Here is a 27,326-nt window from a genome sequence, read left to right as displayed (position 1 = left end):
TGTTAACTATGCTGGATGTTGTATTATATTGTACTGTAGGCCTGTGTTAGCTCTGGTGGATGTTGTAGCCTACTGTAGGCCTGTGTTAGCTGTGGGGATGTTGTAGCCCACAGTACTGTAGTGCTGTGTTAGCTATGGTTGAATTTGTAGCCTACTGTAGGCCTGTGTTAGCTGTGGTAGATGTTGTAGCCTAATGTAGGCCTATGTTAGTTATGGTGGATGTTGTAGCCTACTGTAGGCCTGTGTTAGCTGTGGTGGATGTTTTAGCCTAATGTGGGCCTGTTTCAGCTATGGTGAATGTTGTAGCCTACTGTGTGCCTGTGTTAGCTGTGGTGGATGTTGTAGCCTAATGTAGACCTGTTTTAGCTGTGGTGGATGTTGTAGCCTAATGTAGACCTGTTTTAGCTGTGGTGGATGTTGTAGCCTAATGTAGGCCTGTTTTAGCTGTGGTGGATGTTGTAGCCTACTGTAGGCCTGTGTTAGCTGTGGTGAATGTTGTAGCCTACTGTAGGCCTGTGTTAGCTGTGGTGAATGCTACATTTGTAAACAGACATCTGTTTTCATGTACTTGTTGGGCTATTTGATTCTTAATCTATTGAAAGAAGGTGTTTGGTTTACTGATAGAAAATACAAAATGATGATTAAAGAAGTTACTTGCATACTGGCAGGGTCTTTGTATTCTCCTCTTGGTCGTGAAGATGATATGTGGAAGGAAAAGTTAAGTTCTATATATTACCAAAAACACAAAACAATCTTTCAACTCCAAACTCATTTAATAATATCATCATCTTAAAACATGAAAGCACTTTAGTCATTGAATGGTGTCGTTTTGGAACATTGGACATGCTTTATTTCAGAACTTTCACACTTTATTTAAACATCTCACATATACAAAATAGGTACAATAAACTTTGTGGTTTTGTTTTGAGAGAGAGAGGCCGCCTAAAATCCATTAAAAATGGATAAAATTATGTGCTGTCAGCATGAACACTGCATTGATAGGGGGAATTGAAGGAGTAAAATGTCTGAACAAAAAGAAAACAAAACTTCGAGGCCAAAAAAAAATATTAAAAAAAAACAGAAACAAAAGTCAAAAGCAGACAAACATCAGACCAGATTGAGGAAAATTCCACCTGCTTAAAATGGGGTTTATCAGGGGGACCTGTGCAAGACTCATCAAAGTCAATACAAAGTAACACAGTGAGAATGAGTGGTTTCCTGCTTTTCCACAGCTGCATGTTTAGCACCATAGATCTCTGCTTCAAGTAATTCAGCACCTTTGATACAGGACAGAGCTTGAAGCCGTAGAATTCGTAACATCTACGTTGTGGATCAGACAGTTTCTCAAAAGTATTTTCTAAAACACAGGCATGAGGTAGCTTCAACCTTTTTTTTTTTATAAAAAAAAAAAATTGTGGTTTTAAACCTCCTCTTTGGAAGATATACAAAGACCACAAAGTGATGCATACTTTCAGCGTTTTTATTACACTTATTAGATTTTTTACAAAATGTTGACATGTTCCACAACATGGTGTTTTCCCGCGTCTCTTTGGGCTGCTGTATTAATTTGCATTGCACAACGCTCCGTTCAGTCCATTGGTCCTCTCCGATAGAGCCCAGCTTAAGCAAGTGGATGCGCAGAGGGAATGAGCATTCAGTATAAAAAAAAAACACACAAAGAAGGGCAGAGATTTTTTCTTTTTTTCTTTCTTTCTCCCTTTTTTTAATTTATCATGAGTCTATTTATTTGAAACAGACTGGGCCAATGTCCAAACCAAACTCTTGATCAGCTCCACCAATGTCCAAAGGTGCAATGTCGAGGATGGGCAGGCGAGATGGTTTATTTGTTCTGTATTCAATGACTGTCTTGCTCCACTGGCCAGTGTGTCTCTGCAGAGGTAGGACAAAAGGAGAAACCATGTATCAGAATAGTGCACTCAGTATATCATATCTTGAAAACGTACAATAATACCCCACAGTAGAAACCTATGATACTTTAAATAAAGAGTCATGTTCCCAAACTCTTTCACTAACCAGGAAGTTACAGAAAACTACCCTGAGCCTGAGTTCACCCTTCTACCATGCACTGTATCTATTTGTGGAAGTGAACACAGAGAGAGAATGAACAAAGCTATTGTTCCAGACATTGCAGTGTAAAAGAAAGGGGACTTACAGTGCAGCCATCCTCCAGAACGTTGAAAGTGAAGCGGCTGTTGCCCTCGGCCCTCAGCTCCACGTCGTTGGAACCCTGCAGGAGCACAGCCTTCTTCAGGTTGCCGTTCTCTCCATCCATGTACGCCACGCTGTTCTTGCAGTGGTATGTGATGTTCTGGGTGGCCTGGTTGGCCAGGAGACGCATGAAGGCCAGTTGTGTGGCCATGCTCTGAGGGCTCAGGGTCTCGTCGTTGTAAGCAAACTGAGAAACAACATAGGAGGAATTAAGACAGGATCAGTGTCAAGATGCAGTATCAAGCATTTAGAGAAAACCCTGGGTGAAGAATCAGATAGATATCTGATGATCTCTTTCAAATGGAACCAATGCAATCAGGTTTATGGTTCTGGAGATGAATGTAAGCCAATAACATGGGCCTATACAATACTACTAAAATATGCCTAGAATCAAACTGGTGTACCAATCAAATCAATATATCTTCCTCTCAGATGTTTAAACTGTACGCTCTTGTCATTAGAATCAGTACAGGTTCAGTCTGCTCACCTCAGTACCACCGTTAATGGTCTCTCCGAACCAGACGTGCTTCTTGTTCTCAGAGCTCCTGTACCAGTTCTTGCGGGCGATGCTCTCTGGGTGAGGGTGGATGCAGGTGTGTCCGGTGGAGAAGTCGCAGTAGGCCTTGATGGCGTCAGCAATGCAGCCCTGGTTGGGGTCGATCCAGTAGAAACCTGCAGGGGAGTACAAGAAAGAATGACATTGATTAGCACTGATAGTGTTATTATCACTATTATTACTATTATTATTAATAATCATTGAATAATAATATTATTCAACATGATACTGTCTATTGTATGGGTTTGATCACTCAAGGAGAGTATTGATAGTGACATGTAGGGTGATAGATAAAGATATGGAAAGTTAGTTAGTCTGTGTTGAGACTAGAATGAACTAGAGATTTTAGTGGTTAAGAGTTTACAAAGAGAGTGTGAGGGTTCTAAGGCACCTCGGTGAGTCAAACAATCAATGAAGAGAAAGACAGATGTTTCTGTGCCACCAACTCACCGCTGCTCCATTCGGGGTGGGTGAGTCTGATGTCTCTGCAGGTACGGGCGGGGTTCTTCTTGGAGCCCTCGGGGGTGAGCATGTTCTCGATCTGGGAGTTCAGGGACTTGATGGTGGCGTCCACCTCATAGTCCTTGGCCCTGAGAGAGGGCTGATCGGCTCTGTACTCATCGTAACCACCAGACTGGTCGTATCCACCACCAGCGGGACCTGCGGGCCCGGGAAGTCCAGGAGAGCCGGGTGGACCCTGTGGGCGAGAGAAGAGAGTTAACAACCTCAACCTTAGTAAGGTGGGTCACTGCTGCTGATGCTGATGCTGATGCTGCAGAGAAGTATCTCATTCGCACTTTCTCATGCTAAAAGCTTAACTTGTATCAGTGAAGTTCTTTTTAAGCAAATTATAAGTCAACCTAGATCCATTATGTGTTGCTATGTTAACAGCTAGTGTCTGCCTTCACACCTTAAACAATCAGTCCCCTTCGTCACCAATTCTGTGGCATTTGGCTGACTGACTGAGTGGCTGACTGGCTGACTGACTGAGTGGCTGATTGAGGCAGTTATGTGAGTACTAGATAAACTCACAGCAGGTCCAAGATGTCCAGGGGAACCACGGTGTCCAACAGGTCCGATAGCACCATGACCTCCAGCTCTACCATCCTTACCAGGGGGACCATGGGGTCCGGCGGGGCCCTAGAGACAAGGAGAGGTAGAGGACAAGGAGCGGTGTCAAATACATTTATCTGTCTAGTTGGAAGAAGATACAATGGAGGGAGCGTTTGATGTGGATAGTAATAGTTACTTACTCTGGGTCCAGCAGGTCCAGTGATACCAGCAGAGCCAGTCTCACCAGATGGTCCCTGTAGGGGAGAGATATGATTAGACAGGAAAGTTCAGGGGTAGCTAAAGTTGGTCCCTGTAGGGGAGAAATATGATTAGACGAGAGCTCAGGTGTAGCTAAAGTTGGTCCCTGTAGGGGAGAGATACGGCTAGCTCAGGAGTAGCTACAGCATAAGAACATTGTCGTACTGTAAATTATTCTGATATTTACGTGAATTGGCTATAAGGCGTCAATAAATGAAATGGTGAAGCTTATGGGATGGGATATTTCAGGATATGAGATTAGATCATAATGAATTGATCTTGATGGATGGTCACAGCAGTCATCATGACTTACATTAGGTCCGGGCATTCCCTGGAGACCACCATGTCCACGCAGACCCTTCATGCCTCTGTCTCCCTTCTCTCCAGCGCCACCCTTCTCTCCGCGGGGACCAGCGGGGCCCTACAACACAAGGAGACACAGAACCATAACACAGGTGTGTTATTTCACATTTAGTATAGGCACAACTAGGCTATGGCTACAGTATAGTCTACAGTATAGGCACAACTAGGCTACGGTGATGCATTAAGATAAATTAAATGATTAGTGGAGTTCTAATTCAGATGAGGTATGAGGTTAGACAGGGTACTCACGGGGGCACCACGGGCACCAGCAGCACCGACGGGACCACCGTTTCCAGTGGGGCCCTATAGAGGCAGAGAGGGAGAAGATATATCCACATCAGCATGCTAGAGATAGAACCACAGGAACGATTCTTCTGTGTAGCGTAGAAGTGATGTTTCTGTTTCATGTGAATGCTTTTTTTCTATAAGTATTGTAGTATTTATTTAACCCTTATTTTACCAGGTAAGTTGACTGAGAACACATTCTCATTCATTTACATTTCCAGTAACGACCTGGGGAATAGTTACAGGGGTTATATGGGTATATGAAGAAGGAGCCTCTCATGGGAAAGCTAGGGGAAATACTGTAACATCATGCCATTGCTAACATGGACTCCACTGTCCTCCTTCTAGAAACCAGTTAAACGTGCCCTTCGTCAACCCTGTTCAGGGGGTCCAATTCGGGTAGGGGGGGCACTTACAGACTCTCCACGGTTTCCAGGTCTGCCAGCGGAGCCAGCGGGTCCGTTGGGTCCAGGTTGACCAGAGCTTCCAAGGGCTCCAGGAGAACCAGGCTCACCACGGTCACCCTGCGAGGGCGCAAAGTTCAAGGTTCAAAGTTGAAAGTTCAAGACATTATAGTTTTAACTGATATTCATATGAACTTAACATGTTCCTGAGATGAAGTTTGTAAAATGGAAGCCAAAGGGAACATTTCCACTCCACTACAAGATGGATTTAGTCCTGAATTCAGCTCAGGTGAACGGTGTCGTCAGTACTGTGAGGTATAAATTACGCTCCGGGGTGAAGTTGTCCCAAGGTATGATCAACTTCCCCTCTACCAATCGTAACCTTAACCATTAGAGGGGAAAATGCTAAACTGACCCCAGATTAGCGTCTAGGGGCTACTTCACCCTACAGCATAACTGACAGAGAGCACTGTACCTTGAAGCCAGCAGCTCCGGGACGGCCGGGAGGTCCATCGTTGCCAGAGTTACCCTGTGTGGTGACACAATAGCATGTTAATTGTGTTGCCATGGGAACTGTGGGTTAACTAAAATGTAGGATTTGGGCCATGAGTCTAGAATACAGGCTCTGAGTGCTTGTTTAACACATCAAACAATCAATCCTTACCTCACGTCCAGCTTCTCCCTGAGTACCAGTCATACCGGGCATGCCAATGTTACCAGAGGGACCACGGGGTCCAGAGGCACCAGCAGGTCCAAGTCTACCAGGCTCACCCTGAATGGCACAGAGTATCACAGGGTCAACACAGTACAAACACATACCATAGTAAGTAACTATGTACTGTATCCATAACTCATCAATAGATCGCAGCGCAAACAAATCTGGTTGTCTGGGCTCCACCTGTCTGGAATAGAACTGTGATTTGCCCCATTTGATCAAAATCATTCCCATAAAATATGACAAATTGCTATTTTTACAGAGCCTTTTTGTTTGGTCTGTGGTCAGATGTGTCTGCTAGGGCAGTTTGAATAATGTTTTGAAACAGAAGGTGTGATGCTCTCACCACAGCACCAGGACCGCCAGGAAGACCCTTGTCACCACGGGAACCAGGCAGACCAACGAAGCCAGAGGGTCCGAGCACACCTTGGGGTCCAGCGGTACCAGGAGCACCCTGAACAGGGACAGGAGATCAGGAGGTGAGAGTGGAGAAAAGCATAGAACAGAGAAAGAAACACAATCACTTTCCCCCGTCATCGCCATAAGTGGTGAATGGGGGTGTTTTGTTATGCAACCCAAACAATGTAAAACGCTTTGAGATCTAATGAAAAGCTAGCCTGGTCCCAGAATGGTTCTGTGCTGTTTTGCCAACTCCTATGGTACTATGGCAAAACAGCACAAACAGATCTGGAACCAGGCTAGTGAAAGCCACAGCATAAATCCTTTATTGAGGAGAAGCTTACTGAGAGGCCTCAATGGGAGTTATGATGACTTACGGGAGGACCGCTCTCTCCACTGGGTCCCTTGTCTCCAGTGATACCAGCGGGGCCAACAACTCCCTGCTCTCCCTGAGGTCCACCGGGGCCAGGATCACCACGGAGACCACGAGGGCCATCCTTGCCAGCGGGACCGGCGGAGCCAGGGGGCCCAGCAATACCCTGTGTGTAGGGAAGAGGACAGGACAGGTGGTTGTTGAGGATAAAAAGTGGGAGGAGTATCTGTGTATGTTTGTTCAGAATCAGCCAGGATGTTGTTATCTCTGATAAGAGACTGACATGAGTGAAATATGAACACAAGTGGTTTGAATAACTACATGATGTCTAGCCAGCATGATATTGCTTCTAAGTACAGATGTAGGCTCTTAATTCGAGCCAATTTGCTATAGCAAGAAAATAAACCTGCAGCAACAGGAAATGTGAATTATTATGTGGATTTTTATGAATGCACATTTTTGTAGGGGTTGATAATTTCTTTGTAAGGGAATGTCAAAGTCTAAATTACAAACTTAAGAAGCCTTTTTAAACCTCAAACACACCACACGTTTTAAATGTGTAAAAGTTATCCTGCAACAGGGTGATCAAATGAAGATCCTACATCTGTACAAAATGGCACCTCCGTGTGTTTGTGTGTGTGTGTGTTAACACTACTGCCGCACTTACAGCGGGACCGGGGCCTCCAACTCTACCGGCAGCACCAGGGAAACCGGTCAGACCCTGAAGAGAAAGAACACACACAAAGGTCAAAGGTTAGAAAGCAGCCAAGGTCACTGGGTCACAGAGATATGGGGTGTCGTTGTGTGTGTGTGATATCAGTGACAGTACTTACAGAAGGTCCAGCATCACCACGACCACCAGGAGGGCCAGCGGGTCCGCTAGCACCCTAGACAAGCACAGGAAGTCAGTTTACATCATCATCTTCACAAGTAGAGGATATCATTCCCAGTGAGGATGTACATCTTGTAATAATAACAACATTTGCCACTTAGCAGAGGCTTTTATCCAAAGCGACTTAGTCATGCCTGCATACATTATACATATTGGTGGCCCTGGGTATCAAACCCACAACCCTGGCAGTGCAAGCACCATTCTCTACCACCTAAGCCAAACAGGACCATGTACTGCATATAATTGTCTGTGTGAATGAATCAGTGGATTCCCATTGAAGTAGGTGGTAAGAATGGGCCGTGTGTCGCACATTGGAATTAAGAGGACCAACTAAGTAAGTGACTTACAGAAGGTCCAGATTGGCCAGCAAGTCCAGCAGGGCCGGCGGGGCCGACATCTCCCTTTCCACCAGCGGGTCCCTTCTCTCCTCTAGGGCCAGACTGACCATCAGAACCCTGCATGGGATGCACAGACAAGGGTCAGAACAGAACCTACAGAACAAAGGCTGCAGAAACACAAGGTAGTGTGTGTGTGTGTGTTTGTGTGTGTATGTGTGTAAAGGTGTGTGCACACAAGTTTGTGTATGTGTGTGTATTAGTCTGTCAGACAGTGAATTAGTGTGTGTGTTTACGTGTGTGTTTCCATGCACCGGTCAGTGAAGGAGTGAGTTTGTGTGTATGTCTCCATGTTAAAGAACATCACTATATTTTGATGCATACATGTATGTGACGTGTTTGTGTGTGGTTTCAGGGTATCAACCGAATGAGCACTTACAGGGGGTCCGGCGAAGCCGGGAGGTCCAGCAGGTCCACCCTCTCCACGCTCTCCCTAAATCAGAGCAGGAACACAGAGACAAATGGTCAGAGGAGCCCATCCATGTACAGTAGAGATATACACATCCATCCAACCATCCAACCATCCATCTAACCATCCATCCAACCATCCATCCAACCATCCATCTAACCATCCATCCAGCCATCCATCTAGCCATCCATCTAACCATCCATCCATCTAGCCATCCATCCAACCATCCATCTAACCATCTATCCAACCATCCATCCAACCATCCGATCATCCATCCAACCATCCATCTAACCATCCATCCAGCCATCCATCTAGCCATCCATCTAACCATCCATCCAGCCATCCATCCATCTAACCATCCATCCATCTAGCCATCCATCCAACCAGACAGATAATCAAGCATCAACTAGACACTGATATAACATGACATTGTTGGATTCTATCTTGAAATATACTTATTCCTGTCACCATACTAGAATGTATTGATTACTTTACATCTATAAGAAATGTATATGTTGGAGTCAATGAAGGGTGAATAGGAACTCTGTGTACAGAAAGTTACTGTGTGAGACAAGGGGCAGTACAGAAAGTTACTGTGTGAGACAAGGGGAAGTACAGAAAGTTACTGTGTGAGACAAGGGGCAGTACAGAAAGTTACTGTGTGAGAGAAGGGGCAGTACAGAAAGTTACTATGTGAGACAAGGGGCAGTACAGAAAGTTACTGTGTGAGACAAGGGGCAGTACAGAAAGTTACTGTTGAGACAAGGGGCAGTACAGAAAGTTACTGTGTGAGACAAGGGGCAGTACAGAAAGTTACTGTTGAGACAAGGGGCAGTACAGAAAGTTTCTGTCTGTTCAAACATTTTATTGCTGAATATGAATATTTCTACGGAAGGAGGTAAAGAGCAACAGTCTAGTCTCAGTTCCTGATAAAGGCAGGCCAGTTTCTGTAGAACTAGGACAAGGAGAGATGTGGAACTCAACTCGAGATAAGGTCAACAGTTGAAGAGAGAATAAACCTCTGGGAGGGGGGGCCACACACACACACACACACACACACACACACACACACACACACACACACACACACACACACACACACACACACACACACACACACACACACACACACACACACACACAGTAAGAGGAACAGGCTTAGTTCCTGCCTAGCAACAGAAACTGATTGTTTATCTTAGACATACTAGGAGGTGACTCCGTCTAGTCAGAAGGTATAAATATGCTTGTGTGTCCGTTCGTCCGTTTGAGTTTTTACTCTGTTTGTTTAGAACCTAACAACATGATAGTGTTGACTGATATAGCGTCTATATTGGGTAGACATTCTGAATACTAGATCATGTTAGTCCTTAATTCCTTTGATGAGGGGTGATGAGCAGACATGTTATAATGTGTTATAGATGTGTTATATGTGTTATGTGTTATATAAGTGTTTGTAGGTACTTACACTGGGTCCACGAAGACCAGCAGGTCCGGCAGGGCCGAAGGAGCCAGACTCACCCTGAAAGAGAGCAAAGATGAGAATGTGTGGGCTGAATCAATCCAAAATATCAATCCAGTCTGTATAACTTTGACCAGTCAACCCTAGACCTTCAAGTTCCACAGAATGTCCAGTATTTAAGTGTATTGACTATTTGTTTCCAAAAAAAATGCAAAATAGTTGTTACTATGACTACCATCATCAACTGCCATATGCTGGTAGATGAGTTTGAAGTATGATGATGTATAATGGAGCAGGTGTCCAGGCAGTGTGCTTTCTGCCAGGTTCATGTCCAGCGTTAGGAGAAAATGTTTTTAAACAGGATGGTGCTTGTCCAATTAGAAATGCTACTTTCTGTTTTACGATGCAAAATGTTTAAAAAATATGGGTGAGCGGTACAGTGTACCCTCCTGAACATATCCCTGGTTTCCATCCTTTGGAGATGACATCAGCTGTTGTGACCTCGGCAGTGTGCAACTGCAAACTGCCCAGCCGATGGCGATGTTGAGATTCTAGCTTCACAAGCTGTGGCAGGTGGTGTGCTCATAGTCCTTCTCTTTGGTCTGGAGTAGACAGGCATTTGTTGTTGTCCAAATATTCAGAATGACCACACTCAACAATATGGTCCAGTCCATATCTTGATCACTTGTGGAGAGCCAAAGAGTCTTGAAATGGCCATTGACATCATTGCTCCTCTGAAGGTCAAGCCAAAGAGTCTTGAAATGGCCATGGACATCATTGCTCCTCTGTAGGTCAGTGAACATTAGGCCTACTCCATCTTGGATTTCTTGGATATGCACAATCATTGACAAATCTTCCCTAAGTGAGCCCCACAATATTTCTCATCATCTGAACCAACGTATTTCCTTCATCCTTAGATATCCTTTCATGTGTTGAGGTTAAAGGAGACGATATTCAGGCTGTTTACCTTTTCACCATTAGCACCGGAAGGTCCAGGGGGTCCACTTGGTCCGGGGGCACCCTAGAAAGAGACACAAGGTACAAAGTCAGACTAAGACACAATAGAGACAGAATAACAATGAATTGGATGTTGTTTTCATTGTGAAAGTGACCACATTAGATGAGAGAGGAACTTACACGGGCACCGTCTCTTCCCATGTTACCCTCAAGTCCTCTGTGTCCACCCTCACCCTAGATTGGAAAGAGGGAAAAAACATGTTACAGTCCCTCATTTAAAATAGCCAATATATAGAGTTGTTTTTAGTCTAGGTCTATCAGATAAAATCAGTATTTCAAATTCTCCCAGTGTTTGTACTGTAGGACAACTTTATCAAGCACTGCATTTCACATCAGCATATCAAATTATATAATTTACATCAATTATAGCTTTTATGCAACTTTTCACATGATTTCTGTTTTTCTTGTGAAATTTAACTTTTTTATATGTTTACAGGCGGCATATTCTGGGGGGACTTACCTTCTCACCCTTGGGTCCGGGAGTACCACCAGCACCGCGCTCACCGGGCATACCACCGGGTCCTTGGTGTCCAGCGGCACCAACAATGCCGACAGAACCAGGCTCTCCCTGAAACAGAGACATTGGTGAAGAATGGTTCCACCTATAAGCTATCCAACTCATGGAGCAAGCTCATGAGTGGTTAGGAGCTTCATCTGACTACAGTGCTTAAAAGAACAGTTGTGTATTTCTCATACAGAATACACCAGTACTATCAGATCTATCGTTCATATATTTTGGTTATACCGACTGTAGGGCCAGGAGGATTTCCAGCCCACATGACCTGACCAGGTGAACAGGACAAACTCTGGGCCTTGTTTACTAAGCCCTTCATAGAGCTGTGCTCACCTTGCCACCATCGGGGCCAGGAGTTCCAGCAGGTCCACGAGCACCGATGGCTCCCTGAGATCCGCCAGAGCCAGCAGGACCAGAGTTTCCACGCTCTCCCTAGGAACAGACATAGAGAGAGGGCGACTGTCAGCACCAGGGCTCTGTCATGGGCACACCACAGTATGTATACACTACAAATGTGTGGATGTGAATTGTATATAAAAATAGGGTCTAGTTAAGGCCTATACTTAAGAGTACAGGTAAATGGGTGAACAGCAACATGTGTTTGGTTGACCAGCTGTTAGAAGATCATACTTAATGTTCTGTGAGAGGGATTCATGAGTGGACATACCTTGACACCAGCGGGTCCTGGGAGTCCCTGGTCTCCGGGCATACCCTGTTGAGAGATGAATGCTTTGTTAGTTAAAAATATTACAAAACAATGCTTTGTTAGTGCAGAATATTACATAGTGAGAATACTATTAAAATATACTGAAATGAACAGTAAGAGGTAACATTTCTATAAACAAAAATATATTTTGCAGTTAGTGATTTTGTGGAAATATATATGCGTTTGTGGATGTAGGTTTGTTCTTGGTTTGTGGATGTACACTGGGTTTGTGTTACAGATCAGGGTTCTAGGTTTGTGGATGTATAATGGGTTTGTGTTACAGATCAGGGTTCTAGGTTTGTGGATGTATAATGGGTTTGTGTTACAGGTCAAGGTTTGTGGATGTACACTGGGTTTGTGTTGCAGATCAAGGTTCTAGGTTTGTGGATGTACACTGGGTTTGTGTTACAGGTCAAGGTTCTAGGTTTGTGGATGTACACTGGGTTTGTGTTGCAGATCAAGGTTCTAGGTTTGTGGATGTACACTGGACTTGTGTTACAGGTCAAGGTTCTAGGTTTGTGGATGTACACTGGGTTTGTGTTACAGGTTTGGTTACTCACTTGGTTGCCAGCTTTGCCAGCCTCGCCGGCAGGTCCAGCGGGACCGGGCAGACCCTGGAAACCAGGAGCACCAGAAGGTCCCTGCTCTCCCTTCTCACCAGCGTTACCCTGTAGAAGAGGATGGCATCAAGTTCAATCAAATACAGTTCACTGTAAGATAAGATTCTAGTTATTACATGTGTGTGTTTAAATGAAATAGTGCAGACTACTTACAACGACTCCAGCTGGGCCGGGAGCTCCATTGTTGCCATCGGCACCGGGGCCGCCCTAAGCAGAGACAGGGAGAGAGAGGTAGGGGAATGATCAATGATCCATGATAGTTTTGTCAGTGTTTATCATGGAACTCATGATTTGAGGAAACACAACTCTAATGTAATGAATGACTATAAATCTAGAGTAAGTAATACATTTGTTTGGACTGTTTGGCTAGCGTCCTGTCAGTCCTACGACGTCACAGATTTAGGATACTCAGCTTTACCAACCGCCAATTTGAGAGATATCTACCATAATAGTAAATTAATTCCCTTTTACAGTAGAGAGTTGATAATGTAATGAATGTTGTCTGATGCGGGGGTACTTACTCTCAGACCAGTAGAGAGTTGATAATGTAATGAATGTTGTCTGATGCAGGGGTACTTACTCTCAGACCAGTAGAGAGTTGATAATGTAATGAATGTTGTCTGATGCAGGGGTACTTACTCTCAGACCAGTAGAGAGTTGATAATGTAATGAATGTTGTCTGATGCAGGGGTACTTACTCTCAGACCAGTAGAGAGTTGATAATGTAATGAATGTTGTCTGATGCAGGGGTACTTACTCTCAGACCAGTAGAGAGTTGATAATGTAATGAATGTTGTCTGATGCAGGGGTACTTACTCTCAGACCAGTAGAGAGTTGATAATGTAATGAATGTTGTCTGATGCGGGGGTACTTACTCTCAGACCAGTAGAGTTGGTAATGTAATGAATGTTGTCTGATGCGGGGGTACTTACTCTCAGACCAGTAGAGAGTTGATAATGTAATGAATGTTGTCTGATGCAGGGGTACTTACTCTCAGACCAGTAGAGAGTTGATAATGTAATGAATGTTGTCTGATGCGGGGGTACTTACTCTCAGACCAGTAGAGTTGGTAATGTAATGAATGTTGTCTGATGCGGGGGTACTTACTCTCAGACCAGTAGAGAGTTGATAATGTAATGAATGTTGTCTGATGCAGGGGTACTTACTCTCAGACCAGTAGAGAGTTGATAATGTAATGAATGTTGTCTGATGCAGGGGTACTTACTCTCAGACCAGTAGAGAGTTGATAATGTAATGAATGTTGTCTGATGCAGGGGTACTTACTCTCAGACCAGTAGAGAGTTGATAATGTAATGAATGTTGTCTGATGCAGGGGTACTTACTCTCAGACCAGTAGAGAGTTGATAATGTAATGAATGTTGTCTGATGCGGGGGTACTTACTCTCAGACCAGTAGAGTTGGTAATGTAATGAATGTTGTCTGATGCGGGGGTACTTACTCTCAGACCAGTAGAGAGTTGATAATGTAATGAATGTTGTCTGATGCAGGGGTACTTACTCTCAGACCAGTAGAGAGTTGATAATGTAATGAATGTTGTCTGATGCGGGGGTACTTACTCTCAGACCAGTAGAGAGTTGATAATGTAATGAATGTTGTCTGATGCGGGGGTACTTACTCTCAGACCAGTAGAGAGTTGATAATGTAATGAATGTTGTCTGATGCAGGGGTACTTACTCTCAGACCAGTAGAGAGTTGATAATGTAATGAATGTTGTCTGATGCGGGGGTACTTACTCTCAGACCAGTAGAGAGTTGATAATGTAATGAATGTTGTCTGATGCGGGGGTACTTACTCTCAGACCAGTAGAGAGTTGATAATGTAATGAATGTTGTCTGATGCGGGGGTACTTACTCTCAGACCAGTAGAGAGTTGATAATGTAATGAATGTTGTCTGATGCGGGGGTACTTACTCTCAGACCAGTAGAGAGTTGATAATGTAATGAATGTTGTCTGATGCGGGGGTACTTACTCTCAGACCAGTAGAGAGTTGATAATGTAATGAATGTTGTCTGATGCAGGGGTACTTACTCTCAGACCAGTAGAGAGTTGATAATGTAATGAATGTTGTCTGATGCGGGGGTACTTACTCTCAGACCAGTAGAGAGTTGATAATGTAATGAATGTTGTCTGATGCAGGGGTACTTACTCTCAGACCAGTAGAGAGTTGATAATGTAATGAATGTTGTCTGATGCGGGGGTACTTACTCTCAGACCAGTAGAGAGTTGGTAATGTAATGAATGTTGTCTGATGCGGGGGTACTTACTCTCAGACCAGTAGAGAGTTGATAATGTAATGAATGTTGTCTGATGCAGGGGTACTTACTCTCAGACCAGTAGAGAGTTGATAATGTAATGAATGTTGTCTGATGCGGGGTACTTACTCTCAGACCAGTTGCACCAGTAGGTCCCTTATCTCCACCCTTGCCAGCCTCACCCTGGAGGGCGAAAGGGAAGAAGAGACCATGGAAATGTCAGATGAACATCATGTTGATGTACAGACCATCATCAAGATAAGTACAAATCTTTCTACTCCTAAAATCACATTCTGTCCATATTTTATTTTATCCTTCAATATCACTTCCTTTTTACTCTTTAGATCATAATCTGTCCATAGCGAAGTGCAACAAGACCCTAGCTGTCTCTCTCACGGTCCAATCTCATGCTATCAAGTCATCCTCTAGCAGATCTCCTTCCTGGTTTTACTTGCTGGTTCTACATCCAGTTTCTACTTACTCCAGGTCCCTTGGGGCCGGGGAATCCGATGTTACCGGGCTGGCCTCTGGGTCCAGTTGGACCGGGGGGACCAGTGCGGCCATCCAGACCAGCAGCACCCTGGAAGAGGACACACACAAAACAACGGGGATCAGATATGACACAACACCACCAGGTGGGTGTTAACATTGGTGGTGGATGGGGTGGGTAACCGTACCACCAACACAATGTGACTGCTTTGAACCAATCCATTATCATGGCACCAGTTTTATTGTATACTTTTTTAAATAATGTAGAGCGTTTGAAAGGATCAATATTGGAGATGACGTGTTTGATCACTTACAGATGGGCCTTCCTTGCCTGGGGGTCCACCCTGTCCAGAGTTTCCGGGGAGGCCCTATAAACAGACAGAACTTGTTAGTCATTCAGCATCACAGCTAGAGAACACATGCTGTATTTGATTCAGAGATTAGACAATCAGAGAATCCATTACACATCCAATACAAATATTTTGATTGACAGGTGTGTGTGACACTTACTCTAGCTCCAGTCAGACCAGACTCGCCAGCACGACCGGCATCACCAGGGGCTCCACGGATACCACCAGGGCCGGTGGCTCCACGAGCTCCGGGCATACCCTGTCAGAGAGAGGAGGAGGAAGAGCAACCCATGAGTACAAAACAGTCACTAAATTACAAGGTAAAAGTCAGTTTTTTTTCTGCCTTTGAACAATTATCATCATGGTAAATCATATTTTTGGTAACTTACAATGGGACCTCCTCTTCCCTCCAGACCAGGCAGACCACGAGTTCCAGCACCTCCCTACGACACACACACACAGAGAGACATGTTTCAACCATAACCACTCATCTGCAACTTATATCAAACACACCACAAAATATATCCCTAGCCTGGGTCTGGTAAACTGGGTCTGGGATAATATACTCACTCTAGCTCCACGCAGACCAGCGGGGCCAGTGGCACCAGCCTCGCCAGTTGAGCCTCTCTTGCCCTCCTCACCAGCGGGACCAGCGGCACCCTGGACACCAGAGTGACCCTGAAGGAGAAAGCAGAGACATTAGAGACTGCCACAAACACACACCATGTACTGACATAATGCTAGAGCATACCTATACTGCTAAACAGCAGTAGTATGGATACTCACAGGCTCTCCCTTAGCACCAGAATCTCCCTTTTGTCCAGAGGGTCCAGGGTCACCCTGCAGTCAAAGAAACACAGATACATGATCAAATCACTCAATATTCATACAGATTGTGTGAATAAAGTAAATGTTCTGTGAATAAAGTTAAGTGTTGTTGCATTGGTTTTTAGGTCCAGCGGTACTCACACCAAGGCCTCTAGCTCCAGTGGATCCTTGTGGGCCCTGGGGGCCGGGACCTCCTCTTGGGCCAGGGAAACCAGGGGCTCCAGCAACACCGGGGAGACCCTAGAACACACACACACAGGATGGAAGAAATGGTGAGTAAGGAGACAGCTGAAGGACCTACTGCATAAACATTACCATACCATTACCTAATCACATTACCCAATATCCAATGGTTTCACTACAACAGTTACTTATGGCTAATATCACATGTATGTAATGTGGGAACAACTGAAATAAGTTCTGTACATCATGAATTCCAAAGCTAAAGTGATTCATTGTTGATGTTATTTGAGTGATATTTGCTGTTGTGCTACATTCATAACTCATATCATACCTACACAAGTTCAAGGATCGAGTGAACAAGATTTTACATCTTGACCTTTGTCTGGCCCTAAATAACCATTGAACTGTCAATCTAGTCTACCCACAACGCAACTATGGCCAGAATACTTACAGCAGCTCCCTTGGCGCCGTTGATACCGTTGTTACCAGGGTTACCCTACAAGGAGAGGAAAAGGAAAGAGAGTGTTGCAGACAAGTGTGTGGAGGTGCCAAGACAACAAGAAACCATGATGCATGATGCAAAATAATGACGCTACATACAGTACATCAGGAAAAGATAACCAGAAAACAAGAGAGAGCCTTCAATGCGACATGTTTCACACTGTGAGAATGTTGTGGTTTGTTGGTATCTGTGTATACTTACAACGGGACCGACGGGGCCAACAGCTCCATTGATACCAGGCTCTCCTCTGCCTCCCTGAGGTCCGGATGGGCCATTGGATCCAGCACCTCCAATCTCTCCCTGTAATAGAGACACTATCCAGTCAGATGGGTAGTGGGCTGTTTTAGGATTCTATATAGATGTTGTATAGATATTTTATGGTATATAAATCCTCATGGGAATACTATGCATGGAATCAGTAGTTTGGTCAATGTGATTGGTCCCTTTACAGTAAACCAATCAGATTACCGGATAGTGATAACCAATTAGAGAGACATCATGCTTTTGATGTGGAGAAAGCTTCTTAGATGTGCCTTTACAGTTCCCAGAACTGGGAATCTGGGAATCTTCCTTGGTGTCCACACTAATAATGTCCATGATATTCTACAGATGACATTCTACAGGTGAAATTCCAAGGATGATATACTAGGGATTGTGATAATGAAGAACTGCTCTGGAGATGACATCACACTTACCTTGGGGCCAGGGGCACCAGGGAAACCAGGGGGGCCAGCTGCTCCAAGAGGACCCTGGGAAACAGAAAATAGAGAGAGGACATAGTGAAATAGAGGTCAAGGGTTACAGTAAAGGGTTGTTAGATGAAGCTACCCTAGAAGCAGATGATTTAACTTCAGTTTTAGCATTTCCACCTGTAATGATTTAGGTTAGGATTAGGGGAGGGATCAGATCTGGGCCTAAAGGCACAGTGACTTCTATCTGGCATTATATTACACAACAGAGGGGTCACATGTATGTGATCCATTAGGTTAAGGGGTCAGAGGTTATTGGGTCAAAGGGGGAGCCGGACTCACAGCAGGGCCGGCGGGTCCAGTGCTTCCATCAGCACCACGGGCACCAGCTGGTCCAGCAGGGCCGGCACGCCCTCTCTCACCATTCAGACCACGAGAACCCTGGGGTGGGGAAGAGAGAGTGGGAGAGAGAGAGAGAGAGTGAGAGTGAGAGTGAGAGTGAGAGTGAGAGTGAGAGTGAGAGAGAGAGAGAGAGAATGGTTGAGGACAAGTGCACTGGGATTTTGTAAAGTGTGTGTATGTACAGAGAATGTGTTGTATATAATCTATTCCTGGTTGTACAATTGATGTCCTCATCTCCACTGTGTGTGTCCTTTGCAATCAGCTATGTGAAGGCAATGTCTTTTGAATGTGACAAATGGTAAAGAATCATCGTGAGGTACATTCAGACTCTATGCAGGTGACATGTTTCATTAATGATACATGTACATATGCCTTGCCTGGCACCTGACAACATGCTGATGCTGACATTTCCCTCTAGGGAACAATACGAGGGAAAAGACAAGGGTGATGTCATGTGTGAACTTACAGCTGGTCCGGGGGTTCCGTTAGCTCCATGGGCACCTGTCTCACCCTATGTGAGAAGCAGAAGAACACGTATTCAGATGACAGGCACTCACAGGAGGTAGAAAGTTACGATGAGTTTGAACTCTGGGACATATCTAGATTGGTAAGCATGAGTGTCCTAAAAAATGTATTCTCTGAGATTTAGAAAAAATATGTAGTACTATGTATGTGAGTGGTAAAACAAGAACTGACCTTTGAGTAACTGCTATCAATGTAGAGTGATCACGACTAAACGTGCACTAAAATGTGCTACTGTATGTGAAACTCACTTTACTTTTAGGTGTTACAGGGCCTGTTTCCTGGACCCAGATTAATCCTATATGTGGAATAAAAAGCTTGCACAATGGATCTCTCCATTGAAAGAGTTTCCTAGTTCAGGACTAGGCCTAATCTGTGTCCGGGAAACCAGCCCACAAAGATGAAAGCTAAATCTCTGTTACACCTCTGTATTAGGCCGCTTGTGAAATATGTTAGATTTGCCAGCGGTAAGAGAATAAACTGTGATTGAGGAAGGTGTGGCTGCAACATTACCTTAGCACCAGAGGTACCAGACTCTCCCTTGCGTCCATCCAGACCATTGTAACCCTGGAGCACAACGAGAACAGGTTAGCATCCTGAGACAATACACAAATATTATCGTCTAAAATCAATTAAAACTGTAAAATATGTATATCAAATTATATTTTTTCCCCCATATCATTCAGAGCATATTGATTATCTGGTGAGGGAGTTTTTGGTTTGACCATTATCTACAGATCTCTGCTTCTTGCATTCTATTTGATATGGGATGCATTTTCGCTCAGCGTCATGGGATACAACTCCTCCTAATTTCCCATAATCCCCACAGTTTTACCTTCATATCACAAGCTATTCCCTTCATAGTGCACTTGACTGGAGCCACATAGGTCAGAAGTAGTGCTCTAAATAGGGAATAGGGTGTCATTTGAAATGAGGGATATGTGTGCAAGAGGAAGCAGGAGGAGATGTGTGGGATACCGTGATATACCGTGAGATACATATTTTCAGAACATGACAGGGTCACATTCAGTGAGGTGCAACATTACAGAACATCCAGATAGAAATGTATTACGTAGAATAGACACGCTTCTCTGTCATGTGGAATCACATGAGCTCTATATAAGTCACCTCTATCTGTAACCTTCAGAGCATTGCACTCCTGGGAAGACATTAGGAGTGGCAGGGCCTAGCATGTATTTATGTAAATACTCACTCTGTGTCCCTTCATTCCAGGAAGTCCAGGAGTTCCGGGGAATCCACGAGCACCCTACAGAGGAGGGAGAGAAGAGGTTAGAAAAACTGTGTCTCTTTCTCTGCATGTTTTAAATGATAACACTTAGTGGGTTCATGCATATTTAGTGTCAAATGTATATTTAGTTAACAAATCTGTCAGCTCTGGACATTGCCCTTACCTGAGTTCCGGGGCCACCTCTGTCACCAGGCTTGCCAGGTCTGCCGTTGTTACCCTACAAGTGAACAGACAAGCTGCATTAGATGTGTATACTGTAGGTCCACTATCATGAAAGCATTTGTAGCATTGGTAGTCTGTAGATTTTCCACATTCACTTATCGCCCCAGTAGGCAATTAGTGCCACAGTTAATTATTTCAAAAGTTAGACCAAAATAATGCAGATGATTTTAACTGTTTACTTACATCCTCACCAGGCTTGCCAGCGGATCCAGTGGGTCCACGAGCACCAATGGAGCCCTTGGATGAGAGAGAGGTCACAGATCAGAGGTCAGGGTTCAGAGTTAAGGTCACAGTCACATTCCAAGTTCTAGGTTCTAAGTTATAGATTGCCTTTCTGTGTAGTAGTGTCAATTAGTAAAAGGCTTGATGATTAGTTGACTAATGAAATTAGGTGTGCCGGTTTAGGTTAGAGTTTCCATGAGAGAGTTATCTTACAGTCTGTCCGGGCTCTCCAGGCTCTCCAGCGTGTCCTGTGAATCCTTGGGGTCCCTGTTGATGGGAAGACACATAAGTGAGCCATTTTGTCCAAATGAGACATAGAAATAAACAATGATATCAGTTAGGTGTAAGGAGCAGAACCAGGAGATATTCCAGCCTGACCATGTGATCTGACCAGGGAAAACAGGGGATTCTTTCTGATCAGGTCACTTAGTCAAGAAGACCTCCTGGCCTTTGTGTTGAGTTTATATGAGAGAAATACACAACATTGAGTCATTTGACATATTACATTAGTGAACTACTTACAGGGGATCCGGGAGGTCCGTTGGGTCCTCTAGATCCCATCAAACCCTGAGGAGAGAAAGACAAATCACATTCAAATAAGATCAAACAAAAGCACCTACATCATTTCAATACTGTTCAATGGAAGTGCACATCCAATGTAGATATAAATATGTGTATGGGGGAATGCAATTGGGAATATGGCAACCAAAAACTTTTGCATAAAATCGGGGAACGCATGCCTATAGAAATCGAGAAATGTATGAGGTCTTATCTGAAATGAAATGTATGAGGTCTTATCTGAAATGAAATGTATGAGATCTTATCTGAAATGAAATCTCAACGGATTTGGGAGGAAGGGGAATACAATTTGAAGAGAATAAAAGGGTAATACAACTATTCATGGTTACCCAATTGGTATTCTATTGGTAAACACTTAACTATGTATCTATTGGTAAACACTTAGTTATGAGAGGGGTCACAGCAACAGATAAAGAAATAACTGCAGTGCACCTATCATGTCCAGAGTTTGGTGTAATATTCTGTCAGCTGCTCCATGCAGGACGATGAAGAGGATATGATCAGTGGCATAACAGTGTATGATCTACAATGATCTATTCCACAACCTTGTTTCTGGCTCAATTCCAATATAGACCCATAGGCACTGAGAAGATTAGGAATAACTCTACCTTGCTGGAATTGGTGGAATTTTCACAACATTACTTGCTTACATCCATCTTATCAGATCCACACAAGTGCCTAGGGGCCAGGGGCTAGGCAAGGACTAGTGCCAAGGGGCCAGGGGCTAGGCAAGGACTAGTGCCAAGGGGCCAGGGGCTAGGCAAGGACTAGTGCCAAGGGAATATGCCTATGGGCTAAGCAGGGACAGTGGCAGGGGCTGGTGCCTTGTAGGTGGTGGCTACAGGATAGTGCCAAGGGGTCAGGGGTCAGGGTTTAATGTGGGGTTAATTCATGGTCACCCTCTCCCTCTTGTATTTGGGGCCTCACCATTGGTCCAGGTCCGGGGTCACTGCCCTTTCCTCCATCAAACTGAGCAGCAAAGTTCTGGCAAAAGAAAAAAGGGACACAAATCATTAGCACACAAATTAACAAGGAATATAAGCCATGTTTAGGTAATTATGATAATATACATGTATTGTGACAAATAATAATTGCATAGTAGTCATAAATTCCATTGATTAATCCCAGATGTTCGGTTGAGGGTCTTGAGACATGAGAGTAGTAGTCCTTAGTGTCAACCATGATGAACCACACTGAACAATATTGACAAACTGTACCAGTATTGAACATTTATTTTTCGTATAAAACTAAATAATCTCATAATATAAACTCACTGGAACCTACAATCATCATGTCGTGTGTGTAATAACATGGTAGTAACTATGTAACAACAGCACTGGCAGCTATGTTTATGTTTTACTGTGTCACAGGGTCATTGTGGGGTCAAAGGATCATAGGCCACAGGGTCAAAGGTCAACAGGGTATGAGTTCATCAGGGCATGAGTTAATGGGGTCAAGACTACCCAATTGAACCCATCCCTAGTGAGTAAGGCACACTTTGAACACTTAACATGGCTGATTTGAAAGAGGAACCAAGTGCCATGCCTGATAAACACACCAGAGTAGATGGGTGTTGTTGGGTGAAAAATGTCTGCCATCTTCTGAGGGAAAAATTAAAGCCAGTGAAAAAATGAATGACATTTTCTGAGTTACAGAACTGTCAGTAATTGTTTGAGTGAGAAAATGAGGGTAAACTTCAGTTACAGATCTGTCAGACATTTTCAGAGTAACAGAACTGTCAGTCATTTAGAGAAAAGTAGGGACATTTTCAAAGTAACAGAACTGTCAGTCATTTAGAGAAAAGTAGGGACATTTTCAGAGTAACAGAACGGTCAGTCATTTAGAGAAAATTAGGGAAATTTTTGTGGTAAACATAATAATATAGGTGAACTTACTCCTCCAAGTCCAGGGGGACCAGGGGGGCCGGCAACCCCGGGGAATCCAGGTTTACCATCTCTTCCATTAGGACCTTGGGGACCCTATCAGACAGAGAGAGAGACAGAGAAATACTTACTATTAAAGAAAGTCTGAGCTAAAATACTTTATATTCTATACATATTTCTGTTGTTGATGTTGTTTATGATGACTTTCTATTTCAGTTTTGTTTTCTGTTTTGTTTTCTGGTGTGATTGCACTGTCCTGCACTGTCCTGTGACATACTGTAAGTGCTATACTGTACACTATAGACAAACGGGAAAACATATTACATAAGCAAAATTATTACAAAATTGTTATGATTTACATAATGATGTATAATTTATTTAAAATCATATAAAATAATATGTAATTGCTAATATGTTCATAATATAGCTGGGTAAAAATACATCCAAAAATATTGTTGTCAACATCGAGGATCTAGGTCTCTGTGCCATGACAACAAGGGGTGTGGCCACACGGGGTAACAGTATGTCATGTAGCCCTCTCAGAAATGTGCATTTAAACAAGTGTAGTGACTTACAGACACATAACATACAACCTCTACACACCAATGGAAAATTACAATAATTATTGAACAAGGGAAATGTCAAAGCATTTTAAAGTTCACACAAAACAGCTGGGTTTTCTTTGCTTACCCTGTCACCTCGAGGCCCCTTAGCTCCTCTTGGGCCCTATGGTGGGAAAATATCTCAATCAGACAAACATACAAGACAGATGACTCAAATATACGTTTTAAAAGCTTATCAGTGCCTCTAGCAAAGCAGGTCATAGACCCTAATCTCAAATGAATGATTGCATCAATGTTAATAAATGTATAGCATTTGAAGGTAGCATTTGAAGGTAGTATCACAATATGTGTCGTAATGTATATGTATGTGTACATAATGTGTACATAAACTTGACCTTACGGTTTAAGGACAAGCATATCCACACATTAACTTTACTGTATGAGTCAACAGTGCATGCTGACTAGGCCTCAACATTTGATCTTTGACCTTTGAGCCTGAGCCACAAAGTTCAGATATGCCACACTTTTCTATACTAGTAAATGACACATAAGAACATGTTTGCTCACCTTAAATCCCCCCTAGATAGAAAATAAGATAAATAAATATAAGATTTATTTATTCAGTCTTTTCCACCACATTTCTTATGTCATTCAATGTGTAGGCTATATCAACTGTATATCAGCTTTTTTCATCCCTCTTATTTGCCAACAAAGCATATTAGTTGCCAGTGTCATAAAGCATTATTGCATGCATACATGTATATTATAAGCCACATGCTCGTGCAGATAACTACAACAAATATCAAACACATAACACCACATACAGATCTAATGTTATCTTATTCACAATTGCAGAGAGATGTTTAAAAGAGCACTATGGAGCTGGTTAACTGGCTGAATGCCAAATCCAGATTGATGTTGGATGACAGTAGGCTATGCAGGTGGACAGGCCAATCAGTCAATCAATCAATCCTAATCTATCATAATCAATTCACCTTATAGATCCACTGCCCCTTTAAAACATCAGAATGCCAATATAACTGCTGAGATACAATATCCAGGTGAGCAATTTGTAGCAATCTCAACTATATCAGGCAATTTTGAACAGGCCAAACTTCCTTCATACTGTAAAAAGATGTTTAAAATAAACATGACCATGGTCCATTCCAAATCGAGTTATCATAGTAGGAGTGCTGATCTAGAATCAGGTCCCCCCTGTCCACATAATATATTTTGTTATGATTTAAAAGGATAAACTGATCCTAGATCAGCACTTCTCTGAGACTTAGTGAATACGGGCCTGGAATGTATCTGCAATGTTAAGCTTTCAAACCTCTTCCTGATCCTATTAAAGGACATCTTGTGCCCAGTGGCCCCATGGGTAAAGCAGCACCAGCACGGGCGGTTTTAACTTTCACTGACACTACCCCTGACCAATAGGACCCTCACCTATTCATTGGCAGAAAGTGAAGAAAAAAGGGGTAGCCTAAAATGAAACTGTAACAGTCTGCTATAGTTGAGATCGCTCAAATTGTCAACAGAGGGATCTTTTCACCGAATATCAGCTGGAAATTGGAACAGACAAGATGCAAAAGGTAAAATATCTTCTAAAAGCTGTTTGATAGATAATATCATGCACATGTACTAACCGCTGTGATGTTGCAATAAGGAGGAAGAGCAGGAGGAGGAGGAAGAGGAGGAGAGGGAAAAAGGGATACTCAGTTAGAACATGATAACTTTAGGAAAAACAAATGTCTGAAATGTGAAGTACAATCGTTTTTTTTGTAGCAATCTAAATTTTTATCCACCTTCTATATTCCAACCATTTGTTCAATTCAAGTTGCCCTCTTCTTTTCCTTCAGAGCAAATTACTGTTATGAATTCTATGGTTGTATAATATACACAGAACTGGATCTAATCAATGAAATGCAAGGGAACTGACATTAGCCTATATCAAAATGTATGAATAAATGAATAAAGATTAACATTAGATGCATCTAAAATCCTATCTGACAAAAAAATTAAAAAGTGAAAGTGATATCAAAGCTGGCCATATACATGTGCTAATCGAGTTAGTCAACACATTTGGGTTTCACAAGGCCTGAAACTTTCTTTAGGGCCCATAGTACTGTAAGTATTGGCTCAATACACACACTGCTAATTCACTAGCTTCTATAGTTAAGCAGCAGTTGTCTCTGCATTGTTCACAACATCCCACTGACTGTTCATTTCAGTGTGAATCGAACACTAGCTAACGAGCAAGCAGTCAGGTGGACACAGGTCTGTACTGCCACATCCCATAAGGACAACAACTTGGCATTGTGGTGGAGAGGAGACCAGAAAAAAGTATTGTTTTTAGGTATGTGGATGCACAACTATAACTCACGTGAGAAGTTTTTTTTACAATACCTTCATTTTTAGGAGTTCAATTTGGTCTAAATGACTAAATTAGTTGAATAAAGATTTAATCCAAGAACCATTCAAAGTGCGCACCTACGGGTGTGAGGCTATTAGAGGAACTATCATCTTATGTCGCTGGTGATGACCAATGATGAACTAAGCTTTTCCTGTATAAGCCTCAGTGGTGTCCTCAATCTGATATGGCATAACAACTGGTTATTTATTCTACATTTGGTCCTGCTCTGCTGATGATGGAGTGGCATTGCACCTCCTCTGAAATACTGCGGTGTCAGGCCCTCACCACTAGGAGGCGCCTTTGGACACTAAAAATATTATAATGATGGGAAATATTGTTTCAATTTATATTACTTGTAAATATAAATCAAATGTCATGTGTATTGCATTGAAACTAATGCTTTATATTCTTATAATACTGATAATAACTTTTACGAAATAGCCCTAGCCCTAACCCTAACTATGCAAAACCTTATCTTCCACAATGCCCAGAAAATAAGCCATACATTGCACTAAGTAACTTCAATAATATGTAGAAATAATTATGGGATCGAAAATCTATATTTTTGTAAAGATCTGTATGTATTTCTATAGAAAATAAATCGAAGAGGGTTGATGCCAAAAGGGATCCTGTTCAATATGACCACTAGGGGGCGGCCTTTCAATTCCCTATAATAAAAGTTAATTCCCTGGACTCCTGAAACAATATGTACAACGCCCCAAACTTTTCATACTAGGAGTTTACAGATAAATTCCATTTGTAGTCTAAATGTTGTTAGTTCCACTAGGCTAAAATCTATTCAAAATCACTAAATTAACAACTTCCTTCAAGGCTGTTATTTTTTTTCATCAGGGCGTTTCTCTCTCTCTCTGAGACTAATCAAATTAACAATTGTATCCACGGAAGAATAATGAAGAATCCACCGAAATGACCAGGATCCGGTCGGTTTTATACGGGATAGCCAGAGGGAAGCCCTCAAAAGAACTTTTAGCTGTCCTCGGGTTGATTTCCAAGTAAGTTCCAAATAAAAACCCAAGCATAAGAGTCCTCCCGAACTCTTAAAACGGGACCAAAAATCCTCGGTAAAACACAAAAAGCAGATATCAAACTTACATTGGCATGATGCTAGCAATGAAGTTACTGCAAGCAGCAACAGAATCCGGTTATCCACAAAGCTGAGCATGTCTAATCAGACATGCAGACTCCTTGTGCTGCTGTGCCCTGTTTTAACTACTTCAAGCAGGCATACAGTTGTGGTGACTAGAATAACTCCAAGCTTGGAAACCTGCTGCCGTGATGCTAGAATA

At 43.0% G+C, this 27,326-nt stretch overlaps 1 protein-coding gene across 4 annotated transcripts; it reads right to left on the bottom strand.

Annotated features, from left to right (window-relative positions):
• Positions 1-771: 771 nt before the first annotated feature.
• On the bottom strand, positions 772-27,326 carry LOC120026738 (collagen alpha-2(I) chain). 4 transcript variants are annotated; one of them, XM_038971456.1, is made up of 50 exons: positions 27,133-27,326; positions 25,253-25,254; positions 24,171-24,182; positions 23,731-23,766; positions 23,053-23,136; positions 22,085-22,141; positions 21,101-21,145; positions 20,792-20,845; positions 20,540-20,593; positions 20,298-20,351; positions 20,099-20,152; positions 19,399-19,452; positions 18,830-18,874; positions 18,304-18,402; positions 17,968-18,021; positions 17,474-17,572; positions 17,222-17,266; positions 16,729-16,827; positions 16,546-16,599; positions 16,330-16,437; positions 16,149-16,202; positions 15,920-16,018; positions 15,724-15,777; positions 15,402-15,500; positions 15,050-15,103; positions 12,801-12,854; positions 12,588-12,695; positions 11,989-12,033; positions 11,655-11,753; positions 11,268-11,375; positions 10,928-10,981; positions 10,758-10,811; positions 9,797-9,850; positions 8,302-8,355; positions 7,875-7,982; positions 7,469-7,522; positions 7,303-7,356; positions 6,640-6,801; positions 6,210-6,317; positions 5,813-5,920; positions 5,624-5,677; positions 5,161-5,268; positions 4,709-4,762; positions 4,410-4,517; positions 4,039-4,092; positions 3,818-3,925; positions 3,236-3,482; positions 2,717-2,901; positions 2,174-2,416; positions 772-1,890 (listed from the first exon to the last, which is right to left on the bottom strand). In XM_038971456.1, the coding sequence occupies exons 1-50, from the start codon at positions 27,200-27,202 to the stop codon at positions 1,744-1,746; spliced, it is 4,071 nt and encodes a 1,356-aa protein (XP_038827384.1). In that variant the 5' UTR covers positions 27,203-27,326; the 3' UTR covers positions 772-1,743. The 4 variants fall into 4 exon arrangements, with proteins under 4 accessions (XP_038827384.1, XP_038827386.1, XP_038827385.1 ...); XM_038971458.1 differs by lacking the exon at positions 7,469-7,522; XM_038971457.1 differs by lacking the exon at positions 24,171-24,182.

The sequence above is a fragment of the Salvelinus namaycush genome, chromosome 32 (assembly GCF_016432855.1).
Source record: "Salvelinus namaycush isolate Seneca chromosome 32, SaNama_1.0, whole genome shotgun sequence".
Classification (NCBI taxonomy): Eukaryota; Metazoa; Chordata; class Actinopteri; order Salmoniformes; family Salmonidae; genus Salvelinus; species Salvelinus namaycush.
The sequence above is the reverse complement of the archived record's forward strand: the minus strand, read 5'-3'. Positions and strand labels throughout refer to the sequence as shown.

Excerpts from the sequence above, each read along its gene's own strand:
- LOC120026738 (XM_038971456.1), bottom strand. The coding sequence starts at position 27,202 with ATGCTCAGCTTTGTGGATAACCGGATTCTGTTGCTGCTTGCAGTAACT. Across the intron at positions 18,875-19,398 it reads CTGGTACCTCTGGTGCTAAG|GGTGAGACAGGTGCCCATGG; the intron begins GTAATGTTGCAG and ends CTTCTCACATAG. Across the intron at positions 9,851-10,757 it reads CCGGTGCTAATGGTGAAAAG|GGTGAGTCTGGCTCCTTCGG; the intron begins GTAAACAGCCTG and ends GCTCTCTTTCAG.